This window comes from Danio rerio, chromosome 4 (genome assembly GCF_049306965.1).
Source record: "Danio rerio strain Tuebingen ecotype United States chromosome 4, GRCz12tu, whole genome shotgun sequence".
Classification (NCBI taxonomy): Eukaryota; Metazoa; Chordata; class Actinopteri; order Cypriniformes; family Danionidae; genus Danio; species Danio rerio.
Genome location: NC_133179.1, coordinates 58,306,424 through 58,322,525, shown reverse-complemented (window position 1 = coordinate 58,322,525; position 16,102 = coordinate 58,306,424). Strand labels below are relative to the sequence as shown.

The 16,102-nt window shown below is 43.2% G+C and overlaps 1 protein-coding gene across 1 annotated transcript in view; it reads right to left on the bottom strand.

Annotated features, from left to right (window-relative positions):
• Nucleotides 1–5,144: 5,144 nt before the first annotated feature.
• si:ch211-197e7.1 overlaps nucleotides 5,145–16,102 on the bottom strand; it is a 44,753-nt gene continuing 33,795 nt past the window's right edge. Inside the window, exons 12-13 of the mRNA XM_068220136.2 lie at nucleotides 7,193–7,239; nucleotides 5,145–6,948 (exon numbers count right to left, since the gene is read on the bottom strand). Of these exons, the coding sequence (XP_068076237.1) occupies nucleotides 6,401–6,948; nucleotides 7,193–7,239 (595 nt within the window). The 3' untranslated portion in view covers nucleotides 5,145–6,400. The remainder of the gene's footprint in view (nucleotides 6,949–7,192; nucleotides 7,240–16,102) is intronic.

The window sequence follows — 16,102 nt, the reverse complement described above, 5'->3', positions numbered from 1 at the left end:
AAGGTGATGATGCTCACCACTTGGGTTACTTGTACCCCAGGCCCAAGAACGCCAGGCCATGTCTGATGGGAAGCCACCTTTCCTGGAAGTCCCACGCCTGGCAAGTGCGGGCATTTCCTGCAAGTCGTTGGCTGCGCGTCCTGGCACGGTCAGAACGAACAATGGGGTCGTTGGCCTGGTTGTCTGCTCAGGCAAGTGCGTCCATTTCCCGCAAGCCATTGGCTGCGTGTCCTGGCACGGTGAGAATAAACAAGGGGCCTTTGGCCAGGTTGTCTGTTCAGGCAAGTGCTTTAGCTTTCCACAAGATGTTGGCTGTGCATCCTGGCAGGCTGAGAACGAACAAGGGGGCCTTTGGCCAGGTTATCTGCCCAGGCAAGTGCATCTATTTCCTCCAAGCCATTGGCTGCGTGCCCTGGGATGGTGAAAACGAACAATGGGGCCTTTGGCCAGGTTGTCTGCCCAGGCAATTCTTGCGTTTCGAGTAAGCCATTGGCTGCGCGTCCTAGCACGGTGAGAATGAACAATGAAAACTTTGGCCAGGTTGTCTGCCCAGGCCAGTGTGTCCGTTTCCCATGAGCCCTTGGCTGCACATCCTGGAATGGTGAGAATGAACCAGGGGGCCTTAGGCAGCGTTGGCTGCTCAGGCAAGTGCGTCTGTTTCCTGTAAGCCTTTGGCTATGCATCCTGGCACGATGAGAATAAACCAGTGGGCCTTTGGCCAGGTTGTCGACAGAGACAATTTTGTCCGTTTTCTTGTAAGCCATTGGCAGCACATCCTGGCACGGTAAGATGGAACCAGGGGGCCTTTGGACAGGTTGTCTGCCCAGGCAAGTGCTTCCGTTTCCCACGAGCCGTTGGCTTCGCATTTCAGCACGGTGAGAATGAACCAGGGAGCCCTTTGGCCGTGTTTTCTGCCCAGGCAATTGTGCTCATTTACCACAAGCTGCTTGCTGCCCATCCTGGCACGGTGAGAACGAACTAGAGGGCCTTTGGCTAGGCTGGCTGCCCCAGCAAATGCATCCAACCCCCACTACACTCTGTCAACCTGTGCAAGGCAATCATGGAAGTCTTTTATTAATTAGTGGTAGAACGATGTTATAGGTGCACCCCAGCCACATCGGAAATTAAACATGGCCTCAAGAGGTGAGGGAAAGGTTGGTGCACCCCAGCTATCTTTGAACTTGAATATTTACAGGTGGCAGAACAAGGGAACGGGTGGTGCACCAGAGCGAGGTAGGTCACCACTGGTACGTTTGCTTGGCGGTTAGCCATTGGCTGCGCATGCTGACACAGTGAGATTGAACCAGGGGGCCTTTGGCGAAGTTGTCTGCCCAGGCAAGTACTTCTGTTTTTCCAACAAGCCGTTGGCTGCGCGTCCTGGCACGGTGAGAATGAACAATGGGGCCTTTGACTAGGTTATCTGGCCAGGCAAGTGTGTCCGTTTCCCACAAGCCGTTGGCTGTGTGTCCTGGCATGGTGAGAACAAACAATGGGGCCTTTGGCCAGGTTTACTGACCAGGCAAGTGATTCCATTTCCCATAAACCGTTGGCTGCGCGTCCTGGCACGGTGAGAATGAACTATGGGTTGAACAGGTTGTCTGCCCAGGCCAGTGCATCCGTTTCCCTCGAGCCCTTGGCTGCACGTCCTGTGATGGTGAGAACGAACCAGGGGGACTTTGGCAAGGTTGGCTGCTCAGGCAAGTGTATCCGTTTCCCATGAGCCTTTGGCTGTGCATCCTGGCATGGTGAGAACAAACCAGTGGGCCTTTGGCCAGGTTGTCTGCAAAGGCAAGTAAGTCCGTTTTCTTGTGAGCCATTGGCTGCGCATCCTGGCACGGTGAGATGGAACCAGGGGGGCTTTGGCCAGGTTGTCTGCTCAGGCCATTGTGTCCGTTTCCTATGAGCCATTGGCTGTCTATTTCGGCACGGTGAGAATGAACCAGGGGGCCTTTGGCCAGGTTTTCTGCCCAGGCAAGTGTGCCCATTTCCCGCTAGCCACGGGTTGTGCATCCTGGCATGGTGAGAACGAATCAGAGGGCCTTTGTCTAGGTTGGTTGGCCAACCAAATGTATCCGACCCCCACAACACACTGTCAACCTATGTAAGGCAAATATGTAAGTCTTATAATAATTGGTGATAGAACTTTGTAACATTGGTGCACCCCAGCCACGTCGGAAATTGAACGGGCTTCAGGTGGTTTAACTGGGAAAGGCTGGTGCACCCCAGCTATCTTTGAACTTGAACATTTTCAGGTAGCAGAACAGGGGAGAAGGTGGTGCACCAGAGCCTGGTGGGTCACCAATGGTACGTCTGGCTGGCGTGTGCAGTCAGGCCTTGGCTGCGGATCCTGGCACAGTGAGAACAAACCAGGGGGCCTTGGCCTGGTTGGCTGCTCAGGCAAGTGTGTCCATTTCCCGAGAGCCACTGACTGCACGTCCTGGCACGGTGAGAAAGAACCAGGGGGTCTTGGGCCAGGTTGTCTGCCCAAGCAAGTCCATCCATTTATGAAAACGGTGAATCTGACCAATGAGAATGAGGTGAGTACGCTCATTGCTTAAGTTGTTTAGACCCAGGGCCAAGAACAATAGGACATGCCTGATGGGAAGCCACCTTTCCTGGATGTCCTGTGCCTGGATATACATGCCCGATGCCAATTATCCTGCCATTGAGTTTTCGAGGAAGGCATAAAAATATGGACTGGATGGAGTTTTTGGTGGTTCTGCATGGTGAGAATGATCCAGGGGGGCTTTGGCAAGGTTGTCTGCCCAGGCAAGTGCGCCTGTTTCTCAAAAGCCGTTGGCTGTACGTCCTGGCATGGTGAGAACAAACCAGGGGGCCTTGGCCAGGTTGGCTGCTCAGGCAAGTGCATCCATTTCTGGCGAGCTGTTGGCTACGCATCCTGGCACTGTGAAAAAGAACCAGGGGGTCTTTGACTAGGTTGTCAGCAATCTTTGAACTTGAATATTAAATGGACTCTAAAACCAGCACAGACACACACACACACACACTAGTTTTACGTCTTAATTGTGTGAGACGTTACAACGTGTTTTCCTTTGCCTTGCCGTGTTTGACCCTTGTTTTGTTTTGTTTATGTTGTATGCTTCCTGCCTTTTGACCATCCACCTGTTTATCGACCACGACTCTGGAATGCTCATATACATCTGTTTGTTCCTGTATTGACCATTGCTTGCCTGATCTTTCCTGTTAATAAACCTGCATTTGGAACAGCACTTCCTTGTGAGCGTCCCACTTCACATTACAAAAAAAAAACAAAAAACAGGCATGATTCATTGATATCCAACAGTAGACCACATCTGTCTGAACAAACTCACTATTATGTGGTCATTTGCACAGAGCTTAATCTTTTATTGGCACAGTAAATGAGCAGTGTAAGCTGAACACACACAGTTTTCCTGCACTTCAGTTTGCTGTTGTTCTTTACTGCTGTCGTTAAACCCTGACATTAACACACACGATGGTCAAAACTTGATTATTTGACTAAAGTTTTAGTTGCTTCAGTAAATATGCCAATATTAACAGACATTCAGATCACTTTATTTAGTGGAGCAGAATACTGATTTACAGTGCAGTAAAATAAAGTTTTGACCTCTAAGATAGTGTGGAATGCACATGTTTGAATTAATTTATGTTTATTAACATTTCACTTTTTGAATATCTGAAAGGAAAATGTTGATAAAATATGACACACCAGATATTGACATCAAAAATACACTGTCAAATTAAAAAATAAAACACTGTGCTGACAATAACGTGTTTTTGGAGGTCATTTTCATGTGTATTTACACAGATAATTTGCTGGGAAGTGTAAAGATGTGTCAGCAGATTGAGGATCCATTTGCAGCTTTGAGTCACAATGGGATGATCGTACAGGCAGGCTTAGATAACAACAAACGAGAATAATGAAGGAGAAACTTAACTCAGAGATTGTGAACAGGCAATCGGTCGAGACAGGCGGTGTACAGCAGAGAGAGTGTTCCATTAAACTGAGCAGAGTCACAGAAGGCAGGCAGCATCAACAATCACAGAAGCGGAAAAACAGTCCAGCGTCAAAACACAGAATCAGGTCAGTAAACATGGAAATGCTCAGAATTGAATGCAGGGCAAAACCACTTCGAAATGTGTAACAGCAGAGATGGAGTTTAAATAGTCATCAGGATAGCTTTCAGGTGCTAGGGTAATCAGACGGGAGGAATGCTGGGAGATGAGGTGAAACTGAGTTTGTAGTTTAGTGATGGTGACCTCTGGTGGCGATCAGGGGAACCACAGAACTTGGAAATGTTAAAAAAAAGACCCAACTGCACTTTTCCAGCAATAATTCAGTGTGATTTTCTTGATTATTTGCTCATCCACATCCACTGCCGTCCCCTAACACCATTAATCAGTGGAACATCTGACACTGAATGATGGAGACATCACAGAGACAATCTCTTTAGCTCAGAGGAGAGGAAAGGTTCAGCTAAACTGTGTATTTTCACACAACTCCTCATCTAGTCAAGAGTTAAAAGATTATTACCAGACACAAATATTATTGATCTAATCTGAAGTGTACAATAATGTACAGGAGCAGAATGTGAGAGATTATTAGTATTGTTTTTAAGATTTTTTTGTATTTTTTTAAGATCTCTTGTTTTAAAGGTAAAGGTTAAAGTTCATATTTTATCAGCATATTTAGCCTAATTACAATCAGAGACAGTTTAAGAGCAGCAGTCTTGTGTGTTTAAGACTTTATTTCAGCTGTTTTAATATGTTTAATCACACTTATACTTGATCTTTAGTCACTAAATACATTTCTTTATGATTTCCTGCAGAAACGTCAGTGTTTAGAGAAGCAACAAGCCATAATTCTGCACTGTAAGTTTTCATTTGAGTAAATAATTGTGGATAATATGACATTATATACATTAAGGTGTCGTTAATGGTAATTTATAACAGTAAATGAATCTTGCAGAGCATTTATTAATCCTAGTTAATGACTCCTAATAAATGAGAGTGATCAGACATTTACTGAAGCATTATTAATGCACAGTTGTGCTGGTGAACATCAGTTAATGCACTGAGAGTCAACAAGAACTAACAGAGAACAACTTTACTGTCATCAACTAACATGAACAGATCAATAAATACTGGAATAAATGTGTTTTTATTGTTCAGTTCAAGTCAAATCATGAAGAAGAAGAAGATCAGAAGAGCAGAAACAAATGTCACACTTCATTTCTCCTTTATTCATTGAGCTGCTGGATTTCTCTACAGTTGATTTAAGATTTGACAGAGATTCAGACAGGATTCAGACATTTCCGTGTTCATCATCACATTCTAATATCAGCAGTGGATTTGACATTGACTTTTATTATTTGTGCTCAAACAACAGAGAAAAAATATAAAGCTATATGCATGAATGACCTGTTCTTAATACATATCATCATTGTGAAATGATGAATACACCTCCTGGGCACCACCATCTCTCAGGATCTGCAGTGGGACATTCACGTAGACTCTATCGTGAAGAAAGCCCAGCACAGACTGTACTTCCTTCATCAGCTGAGGAAGTTTAACCTGCCACAGGAGCTGCTCGTGCAGTTCTACTCAGCTGTCATCCAATCCATCCTTTGCACTTCCATCATCGTCTGGTTCGGCTCAGCTGCCAAAAGTGACCTCCGTAGACTACAGCGAATAGTCCAGACTGCTGAACGAATCACTGGCACTACCTTTCCTACACTTCAAGAACTGTACTCTTCCAGAGTGAGTAAAAGGGCTTGCAAAATCACTCTGGATACCTCACACCCAGCACACTACCTGTTGGACCTGTTACCGTCTGGTCGGCGCTTCAAAGCACCAAGCACAAAAACAGCCAGACACAGGAAAAGTTTCTTTCCTCAGGTCATCTACCTCATGAACAGTTAATTGTTACTCTACTTTGCAATCAATATGTGCAATACTTTCCCATACGTACTTGTACACAGCACCTTATATCAATATGCACTGCAATACTTTATCCATTCGCATTTGTACACATCACCGTATAACCTGTATATTTATAACAAATCTGTACATACAACTCAACTTCCAGATTTCGGGACAAACTTCATCTCTGTTTAAGGTTTATCATCTGTTTTTTCTTTTTTTTTTCTTTCTCATATTTATTTTGTTTTGTCACTTTATGCACACTGGATGCTTCTTTAGCCAAAACAAATTCCTTGTGCATGTGAAGCACACTTGGCAATAAAACTGATTCTGAAAGACACTTTATAAATTTAGCTTTTTTGTGCAATATTAAAAGTAATTGCCGGGCAATATAATAAAAACAACATTTTAAATGAAGACTGCACACACACACACACGCACACCTGCAGAGGATTCTGGGTAAATCTCTCGTCAGTCTTCAGCTCAGTTTCACTGATGATCCAGAATAAACCCTAAACCCAGGGCAGAGCGGCTCAGTGAATGTGGTCTGGACTGAGTGGATGAGGCTCATTGTGTCTCTATAGATGTTGTAGAAGATCAGAGTTCCTGCACTGTGATCCACAAACACTCCTATTCTCTTGCTGAGCCGCTTTACAGGGAGACGAGTCTCTGTGTTATTGTGAATGAATATGAATCTGGAGGAAGAGCAGTGCAAACTCCAGGACTGAGCATTACGTCCAAACTCACACTCAACACCTCCCTTCCTCCTGATGCTCTTATATGACACTGATATACACACACCACCATCTCCACTCCAGTCAGTCTCCCAGTAACAGCATCCACACACACTCTCTCTGCACAACACCTGAGGATAAAGACCATCAAATCTGTCTGGATGATCAGGATATGGCTGATCCTTCCTCATCATCATCATGTCCTCTCTAACAGGCTTCACCTTTCTGTTCTCCTCAGACAGAATGAGTTGAATGTGTGCTGTGTTTGGATCCAGCGTGAGGAAACAGACATCTGAACAAAAGAACACACACATTTACAACCACAGCTGTGTGTGTGTGTGTATGTGTGAGAGAGTGAGAGAGAGTGTGTGTGTGAGAGAGCTTGTGTGTGTGTGTGTGTGTATGTGACAGAGAGTGTGTGTGTGTGTGTGTATGTGTATGTGAGAGAGAGCTTGTGTGTGCACGGGCATGTGTGTATGTGTTAGAGAGAGAGGGAACTTATGTGTGTGTGTGTGTGTGTGTGTGTGTAGTCCTACATTTGTGCAGTCCTGCTGTAATTCTCTTCTCTCCTCCATGATCCAGACTGTAAACACACACAGATTATCATTCAGTCAGTACACAAACATCAGCTTAAAACTCACACACACACACACACACACACACACACACACACACACACACACACACACACACACACACACACACACAGTCCTTCAGTCAGTACACAAACATCAGCTTATAGCACACACACACACACACACACACACTAATTCTGCAGATTGAGTCCAATAAGACATGTGGATTGTGTGCTGAATGCTGGATTGTGATTGGCTGATCAACAATAGATGATATCAGTGCATTAATCAGTGCACTTACAACATGAGTGTGTGTGGAGCTGTCACATCTTAGACAGAGAGAAGTCAGGCAAGCAACGGTCAACTCAGGAGCAAACCGATGTATATGAGCAACCCAGGGTCATGGTAATGCTCACTATTGAAGCTGATAGAGGTGTGAGTATGTCGAATATAGGTGCAAATCACAAAAAACAAATAAATAAAAATCTCTATCAGGAAAGAGTTAAGAGCATTCAGTGTTACGATAGTAACAGGATTTGATGTTGTCAAGCTTATGTTTCCTCTTTAATATTAATTCACCATCAAGGACCATTGTACACCCATTGCTTGAGAAACTTTATTACGAGTTGTCTGAGAGAAGTAGGTAATAGTTATTGTAACGTTCCCTTGCAGAACGTATTTTGGATAAGTGTGTGCGTTCGTTTGTATGTGGGTGTGTCGTTTCATGCATGTGTTACAGGTACGAACGGCATTGGAGGATCCGCATTTCGTGCTGATGACGTTGGCCGCTGACGCTGGGTTTGCGCCACCAATCGCTGGTTGGCGTAGCGTTTAAAAGCCGAGCCCAAACTGCAATGGCGATCTCTCGATCTCTCTCTCTCTGTCTCTTTCCTTCTCGCAACTTCTCGCTCTTATTCTTTCTGTGGGTCTCTGTGAGGACAGTCTCTCTTGCGAGGGCTAGTCTGAGAGAATGTGTTTTGCTTGTTTAATGCTCTTGTCTAAAGTTTGCGATTTAACCATGTTTGTGAAATTGTCCAGTTAACTGACATGTTTGAGTGATGCCTCGGAGAGGTGTAGGAGTGAGTAAGTCGCGCGATATACATATACAACACTCAGAGTGATATTCTGTATTAGTTCACTAGGTTCAGGAGAATGTGCTGTTTTCTGTATGTTTTGTTTTTAGTTAGAGCAGTTTAGTTAAGACGTTTGGTACGTTGAAGATGTTTCTTTTCATGCTTTTCTTTTCATATTTAGTTTAGTTTGGTGAAAACAGTTACTGAGTTTTGTTATATTTATTTCTTTGATTTAAGCACATTCAACTACTTCCTCTCCCCCCAGGTAATTCATTATTTAATCATTGTAAATATTTTTCTTTCACTGTATATATTTTCACTGGTTTTCATTGGATATATGGGCAATAAATAATTGCAGTGATTATTTGATTCAGTTTATTTCTTTCTCCATCCGCTTGTCACACACATTAAACTAATGTATGTTATTGTCATCTACTCCTAGTTTAATATTAACATCTAAAAGGACGTAACATATAATTGGGGGCTCGTCCGGGATCTATTTAAATTATTTAAAATCTTAATTTAGTCCCGGATAATAGTTTTGTGTGTGTGTACTCGGATGGTGTAGAGAAAAAAGGAGAAAAACTGTGACAGTGAAATAGTATCATTTTCTCTCTTTGCAATTTTGGTCTTTTGTTAGTAAGTAGGCTATTTGTGAGAATTTAGACAATGAGTACTTTTGATTTAGAAACATTTGTTGCTAATCCGACATTGGAAGTTTTTGAGCGATGTAGGAAAGACGATTTGTTGCAGATAGGTGAGCACTATCGCATTCCTGTTGTGAGGCAGTCTTTAAAGCGCCTTATTAAAGACGAGGTTTTAAAGCACTTGATTAAACACAAAATTTTAAATTTACCTGATGCGGATGGCGACAAGGCTGGTGCAGAGGCTGTAGAACACAGTCCTGATAATTTAGTGGATGCGGAGAAGGAGACGGGTGAGTATGCCGAGGTGGAGACCGAGGCAAAGACAGGCTTGCCGCCCTTCCATCCATTTTCCCTGACTTCAATTGAGTCTGGGGGTGATGCGAGGCTAAAGGTCCGCCTGGCTCGCATGCAGATTGAAGCTCAAGAGCGAGCTGAGACGCGCCATGCCGAGATGAAGCTGCGCCTGGATATCCGTAAATTGGAAATCGACGCGGAGACACAGGTAAAACTTAGACAGCTCGAGTTAGACTCGATGAAGGTTGGTTCTGGCCGATCTGTGCAGTTAAATCCTGTAAGTCCTGCTGCTAATGATAATTCGGCAAGTGTTTTGAGTGATGTTTCGTCTAGTGCTTTTGATATTAGTAAGCATATTGCTTTAGTGCCTCACTTCAGAGAATCCGAAGTGGATTCCTATTTTGCTGTTTTTGAGCGTGTGGCTGCCGCACTTCATTGGCCTAAAGAAGTTTGGTGTCTTTTGCTACAGTGTAGATTAGTCGGAAAGGCACAGGAAGTTTGTTCTGCTTTAACTTTGGAGGAGAGTTTGAAATATGATTCAGTTAAGAGCGCTGTTCTCCGCGCATACGAGTTAGTGCCTGAAGCGTATCGACAACGTTTTAGAAACCAAAAGAAAAATGCACAGCAAACATTCGTAGAATTTGCCCGTGACAAGGGAGTTCTTTTTGATAAATGGTTGGCTGCTAACAATGTGAGAGATTTTAATGCGCTGCGAGAATTGATGCTTCTGGAGGATTTTAAAAATTGCCTGCCTGAGAGAATTGTCACATATCTTAATGAACAGAAAGTCACGACTTTGTCACAAGCCGCAACTCTTGCGGATGAGTATGTGTTAACGCACAAGAGCGTGTTTTCTGTACCCCGACCTGACAAGACATTGAGTTCATTCACGGCTCAAAATTCCGCACGTCCAAAAAGTAGTTCACCAACGAATAAAGAGATTAGAGAGTGTTTTTACTGCCACAAAATCGGACATTTAATTTCCGAATGTTTAGTGCTTAAACGAAAAAATCAGCAAGGGCAAATGAAACCAGCAGCTTTTGTGAAAACTTTGTCTGAACTTGACTCTAGTGAAAATGAAATTGACGCTGGCTTTAAGCCATTTTTAATGAAGGGACTGATTTCTGTAAATGGAAATACTGAAGAGCAGAAAGAAATTAAAATCTTGAGGGACACTGGCGCACTTCACTCGTTTTTAATTTCTGATGCACTTCCTTTATCTGATCAGACTTACTGTGGATCCAACATTCTAGTTCAGGGAATTGAGATGGGTGTTTTAACGGTGCCTTTGCATCGAATTCACTTGCAGTGTGATTTGATTTCAGGTTTTGTCAAAGTTGGTGTACGTCCTTCCTTTCCTGTCAAAGGTGTTGCGTTTATTCTCGGAAATGACTTGGCCGGGGATAAAGTTTCATCTTTGCCTGAAGTGGTTGATAAACCTGATTGTTTTATCCCTGCTGATGACATTTCTAACACGTTTCCAGACGTATTTTCAGCGAATGTAGTCACTCGTGCCCAAAAACGCAGAATCGGAGAAGAAATAATATTATCTGACTCATTTTTGCCACCTTTGTTTACTGAGAATCCTGTTTCGGTCGATTTTAAAAGTTTTAAAGGTGCTGAGAAAGAAACGCGCTCCGACAATACTCCGCCCACAGATGCGCCCGAATGTGATCTTTTAACTGAACCTATTTCGCACGAACGAATTAAAAATGCACAACGAGATGATGAGTCCTTAACGAAATGTTTTTCTGCGGCTGACAAAGATTTTAAACGAACGAAAAATAACCTGAGTGTATATGTGATTGAGAATGGATTATTGTTGCGTAAATGGCGTCCTAGCAGAGATGTAGAGAATGAATGGGAGGTTGTTTGTCAGATTGTTCTGCCTACAATTTATCGAGAACAAGTGCTAAATTTGGCCCACGATCACCCTTTATCTGGTCATTTAGGTGTGACAAAAACTTACAAGCGCATTCTTAAACATTTCTTCTGGCCTGGCTTAAAGAAGGATGTTGTTTCTCACTGTCGCACTTGTCATGTTTGTCAGGTTACTGGCAAACCAAATCAAAAGATTCCACCAGCACCACTTGTTCCGATCCCTATTGTTGGCGAACCATTTGAGCACGTCATTTTGGATTGCGTTGGTCCTCTTCCAAAGACGAAAGCAGGTAATCAGTTTTTATTAACTATTATGTGCTCTGCAACCCGCTTTCCCGAGGCCATCCCGCTTAGGAAAATCACTGCACCTGTTGTGATCAAAGCGATGATCAAATTTTTTTCTACTTTTGGGTTACCAAAAATCGTACAAACAGATCAAGGTACGAATTTTCTGTCAAAAGTGTTCGCGCAAGTTTTAACCTCATTAGGCATAAAGCACCGAACATCAAGCGCGTATCATCCTGAAAGTCAGGGAGCTATCGAACGTTTTCATCAAACACTAAAATACATGTTGAGAAAATATTGCATGAGCTCTGAAAAAGACTGGGATGAAGGAATACCATTAATGTTGTTTGCAATTCGTGAATCTACACAGGAGTCATTAGGGTTTTCTCCGGCAGATTTAACATTCGGCCACGTCTTTCGCGGGCCTCTTAAAGTGCTGAAAGATGGGATGTTAAATGAAAAATCAAAAGGAGTAAATATTTTGGATTTTGTTAGCCGTTTTAGAGAACGTTTGCACAATGTTTGCACTCTTGCACGTGAGTCACTGTCCGTAGCTCAGGAGGACATGAAAGGATGGTATGACAGAAAAGCTGTTGTCCGTGACATTAAACCTGGTGATGATGTTTTAGTACTGCTACCGGTACCCGGTTCAGCGTTGTCCGCTCGTTTTTCTGGCCCCTATAAGGTGTCGAAAAAACTGAGTGAAACTGACTTTGTGATAAATACACCTGATCGAAAAAGAAAATTTCGCACCTGTCACATTAACATGCTCAAGTTGTATTACTCTAGGAAAGTGTCTGGTAATCTCGAAAAGGAACAACTTGCTGCTGTTTCCTCTGATCCCTTAGTTGCTGCTGTCACTGCTGTGTGTGACTCTGCTGATGTGAGTGAGCTGCCTTCTCTGGGTGAGTGTCACAATGATGATGATGACTTTACGTTTCGTAATGACTTGACTATGTGTGGTAGACTTTTGAATTCGGAGATCCTTGATAATTTGCCAGATTATTTTAATACTTTGTCAGAAACACAGAGACGTGATTTGATCAAACTGTTGCGAGAATATCCGATGCTGTTTAGTGATGTGCCGACTCAAACTAACGTACTACAGCATGATATTCAAGTGACATGCGATCATCCTATTAAGCAACATGCTTACAGAATAAATAATGTAAAACGTTCTGTGATGAAAGACGAAGTTGATTATCTGTTAAAAAATAATCTAGCAGAGTATAGTCATAGTCCCTGGAGCTCTCCGTGTCTGCTTGTGCCAAAAGCTGACGGTACATTCCGTTTTTGCACGGATTATCGTAAGGTAAATTCCGTAACAGTGCCAGATAGTTATCCATTGCCCAGAATGGAAGACTGTATTGACAATTTGGGTTCGGCGAAATTTGTCACGAAGTTAGATCTACTCAAAGGATTTTGGCAAATACCATTATCTCCGCGAGCTGCACAAATTTCAGCTTTCGTTACACCGGATAACTTCCTACAATACAAAGTAATGGCTTTCGGGTTACGAAACGCTCCCGCAACTTTCCAGCGCCTCGTAAACATCGTATTGTCTGGAGTTCCAAATTGTCATGCATACCTCGATGATTTAGTAATTTATTCCTGTGACTGGGATGAGCATTTGTCTGCACTTCGTACTGTTTTTAAACGGTTATCTGACGCTTCGTTGACTATTAATTTAGCCAAGTGTGAATTTGGGAAAGCAACAATTACCTATTTGGGCAAAGAAGTAGGTCAAGGTCAAGTTCGTCCTGTGAGTGCCAAAGTGACAGCTATAGCTGAGTTTCCTATTCCTACAACGAGACGCGAGTTGCGCCGCTTTTTAGGAATGGCTGGTTATTACAGGAGTTTCTGTCGTAATTTCTCGACTGTTGTTTGTCCCTTGACTAGCTTGTTGAGTCCAAAAGCTGATTTTGTATGGTCTGATGCATGCCAACAGGCTTTTGAGAGTATTAAGTTGTTGCTTACTTGTGCACCTGTTCTTGCCGCACCTGACTTCTCACGTCCATTTAAAATAGAAGTTGATGCCAGTTCTTTGGGTGCTGGCGCTGTGCTTGTCCAAGAAGATGATGTTGGCTTTGATCACCCAATCTGTTACTTTTCACGTAAGTTTAATAGACACCAACGTAATTATTCCACCATTGAGAAGGAAGCTTTGGCTTTGATTTTGGCGTTGCAGTTCTTTGAGGTTTACGTGGGTTCATCAGTTTTGCCTGTTACAGTATACACTGACCACAATCCTCTAGTGTTTCTGTCTAGAATGTACAATCACAATCAACGCCTTATGCGTTGGTCGTTGATTGTACAAAATTTTAACTTAAACATAAAGCATAAGAAAGGATCTGAAAATGTCATTGCTGACACTTTATCTAGAGCTTAATGTTGCTTTATGTTTAGTCTTAAGAGGGTGAGTGTAACGTTCCCTTGCAGAACGTATTTTGGATAAGTGTGTGCGTTCGTTTGTATGTGGGTGTGTCGTTTCATGCATGTGTTACAGGTACGAACGGCATTGGAGGATCCGCATTTCGTGCTGATGACGTTGGCCGCTGACGCTGGGTTTGCGCCACCAATCGCTGGTTGGCGTAGCGTTTAAAAGCCGAGCCCAAACTGCAATGGCGATCTCTCGATCTCTCTCTCTCTGTCTCTTTCCTTCTCGCAACTTCTCGCTCTTATTCTTTCTGTGGGTCTCTGTGAGGACAGTCTCTCTTGCGAGGGCTAGTCTGAGAGAATGTGTTTTGCTTGTTTAATGCTCTTGTCTAAAGTTTGCGATTTAACCATGTTTGTGAAATTGTCCAGTTAACTGACATGCTTGAGTGATGCCTCGGAGAGGTGTAGGAGTGAGTAAGTCGCGCGATATACATATACAACACTCAGAGTGATATTCTGTATTAGTTCACTAGGTTCAGGAGAATGTGCTGTTTTCTGTATGTTTTGTTTTTAGTTAGAGCAGTTTAGTTAAGACGTTTGGTACGTTGAAGATGTTTCTTTTCATGCTTTTCTTTTCATATTTAGTTTAGTTTGGTGAAAACAGTTACTGAGTTTTGTTATATTTATTTCTTTGATTTAAGCACATTCAACTACTTCCTCTCCCCCCAGGTAATTCATTATTTAATCATTGTAAATATTTTTCTTTCACTGTATATATTTTCACTGGTTTTCATTGGATATATGGGCAATAAATAATTGCAGTGATTATTTGATTCAGTTTATTTCTTTCTCCATCCGCTTGTCACACACATTAAACTAATGTATGTTATTGTCATCTACTCCTAGTTTAATATTAACATCTAAAAGGACGTAACAGTTATGAAGATTGGTAAGAGAAGTATGGATGAACGTTGAACTGGCTGATCAGGGAGTCTCGTCCGGGGATACTCAGAGTAGGGCCTTTGTCTCTTTGGTTAAAGTGGAACCTTTAGAAGACCCCCAAGAATTTTGAGAGCTGATGTGGGCTTAAACTTAACAAAGGTCGTTGAGGTTGTGTCGCATATATAGGTGATATGCTTCTGATGACCATCGGCCTAGGACTCTGATGGTTTCATCTGAGATGCCTGATCTAGCTGCAGTAGTGGCTGCTCCGATCCAAAAAGAGTGTGTGGAAGAGTGTTTTGGAGATATACCGGATTTGGGCACGGTTCGAATAGCATAGTGTGAGTACGCCCTGAGAGTGAGCAGGACAGTGGACTGAAGCAGCAGGGGGCATGGACAAAGTGGGAGAGTAGCCAACAAGGTAAGATCACCTGGAAAAACATCATGCAGGCAGTCTTCCATCACATCGGATTCCTTATCCAGGCTCATACCAAGTCCAGTCAACCTTCACGTGTGGGGCAAGAATGAGACTTCAGCTTGCCAATTATGCTCTGGTAGGAGATCATTACAACACCTATTGAGCGGCTGTCCACTGGCAGAAGGGCGCTATCGTTGGTGGCATGACTAATTACTGACGGTGGTGGCAGAAAGCATTTGCAATGCCATAATTTCTGGTAGGTTCAATCTAGACTCGAAAAGGAGGATTGACATTGTGAAAGCTGGGGAGGAACCCTGCCAACTGCAAAAGACAAGGTCAGGCCTCCTCCACTGTTGCAAGTTGACCTGGGGAAGCAGTTAAATTTCCTACAGCACATAGTTACAACATCACTCCCAACCGGCATAATTAGCATTTCTGAGGAAACAAGACAGCTGATTTTGCTTGAACTCACAGAGGCCAGGGAAGAGCGGATGGAAGAGGCAAATGGAAGGCAATGCTCAAAGTACTCAGAGCTAGTACAGAAGGGAAGGGGGCTGGAAGACCCAGTGTGAGCCAATAGAGGTGGGCTATAGAAGGTTTGCAGGGTGTTCACTCTGTAAATCTTCAACCAACTAGGCCTAGCAGTACCAGCTAAGAAGAGGGCAGTTAAGTCTGTTTGCCAAGCTGCAGAGAAAGCCACAAGATGGCTATGGATAAAGAGGGCTGATCTGTGAGTGATGGATACTGGGACGCAAGCTGTGGAGGTGATGATGGTGTGGATGATGGAGGATGACTTGTAGATCAGAGAAGTATTGGACACAAGAAGAATTAAGAAAGCCAGGATTTCAGAAAATGTGCAGTTTGACCGGGTTTAGGAACCACCGTCAGTTTTCACTCACTTTGGGAAGCACTGGTCAAGTAAACACTATAAAGAATACAAAAATGTGGCACAAAA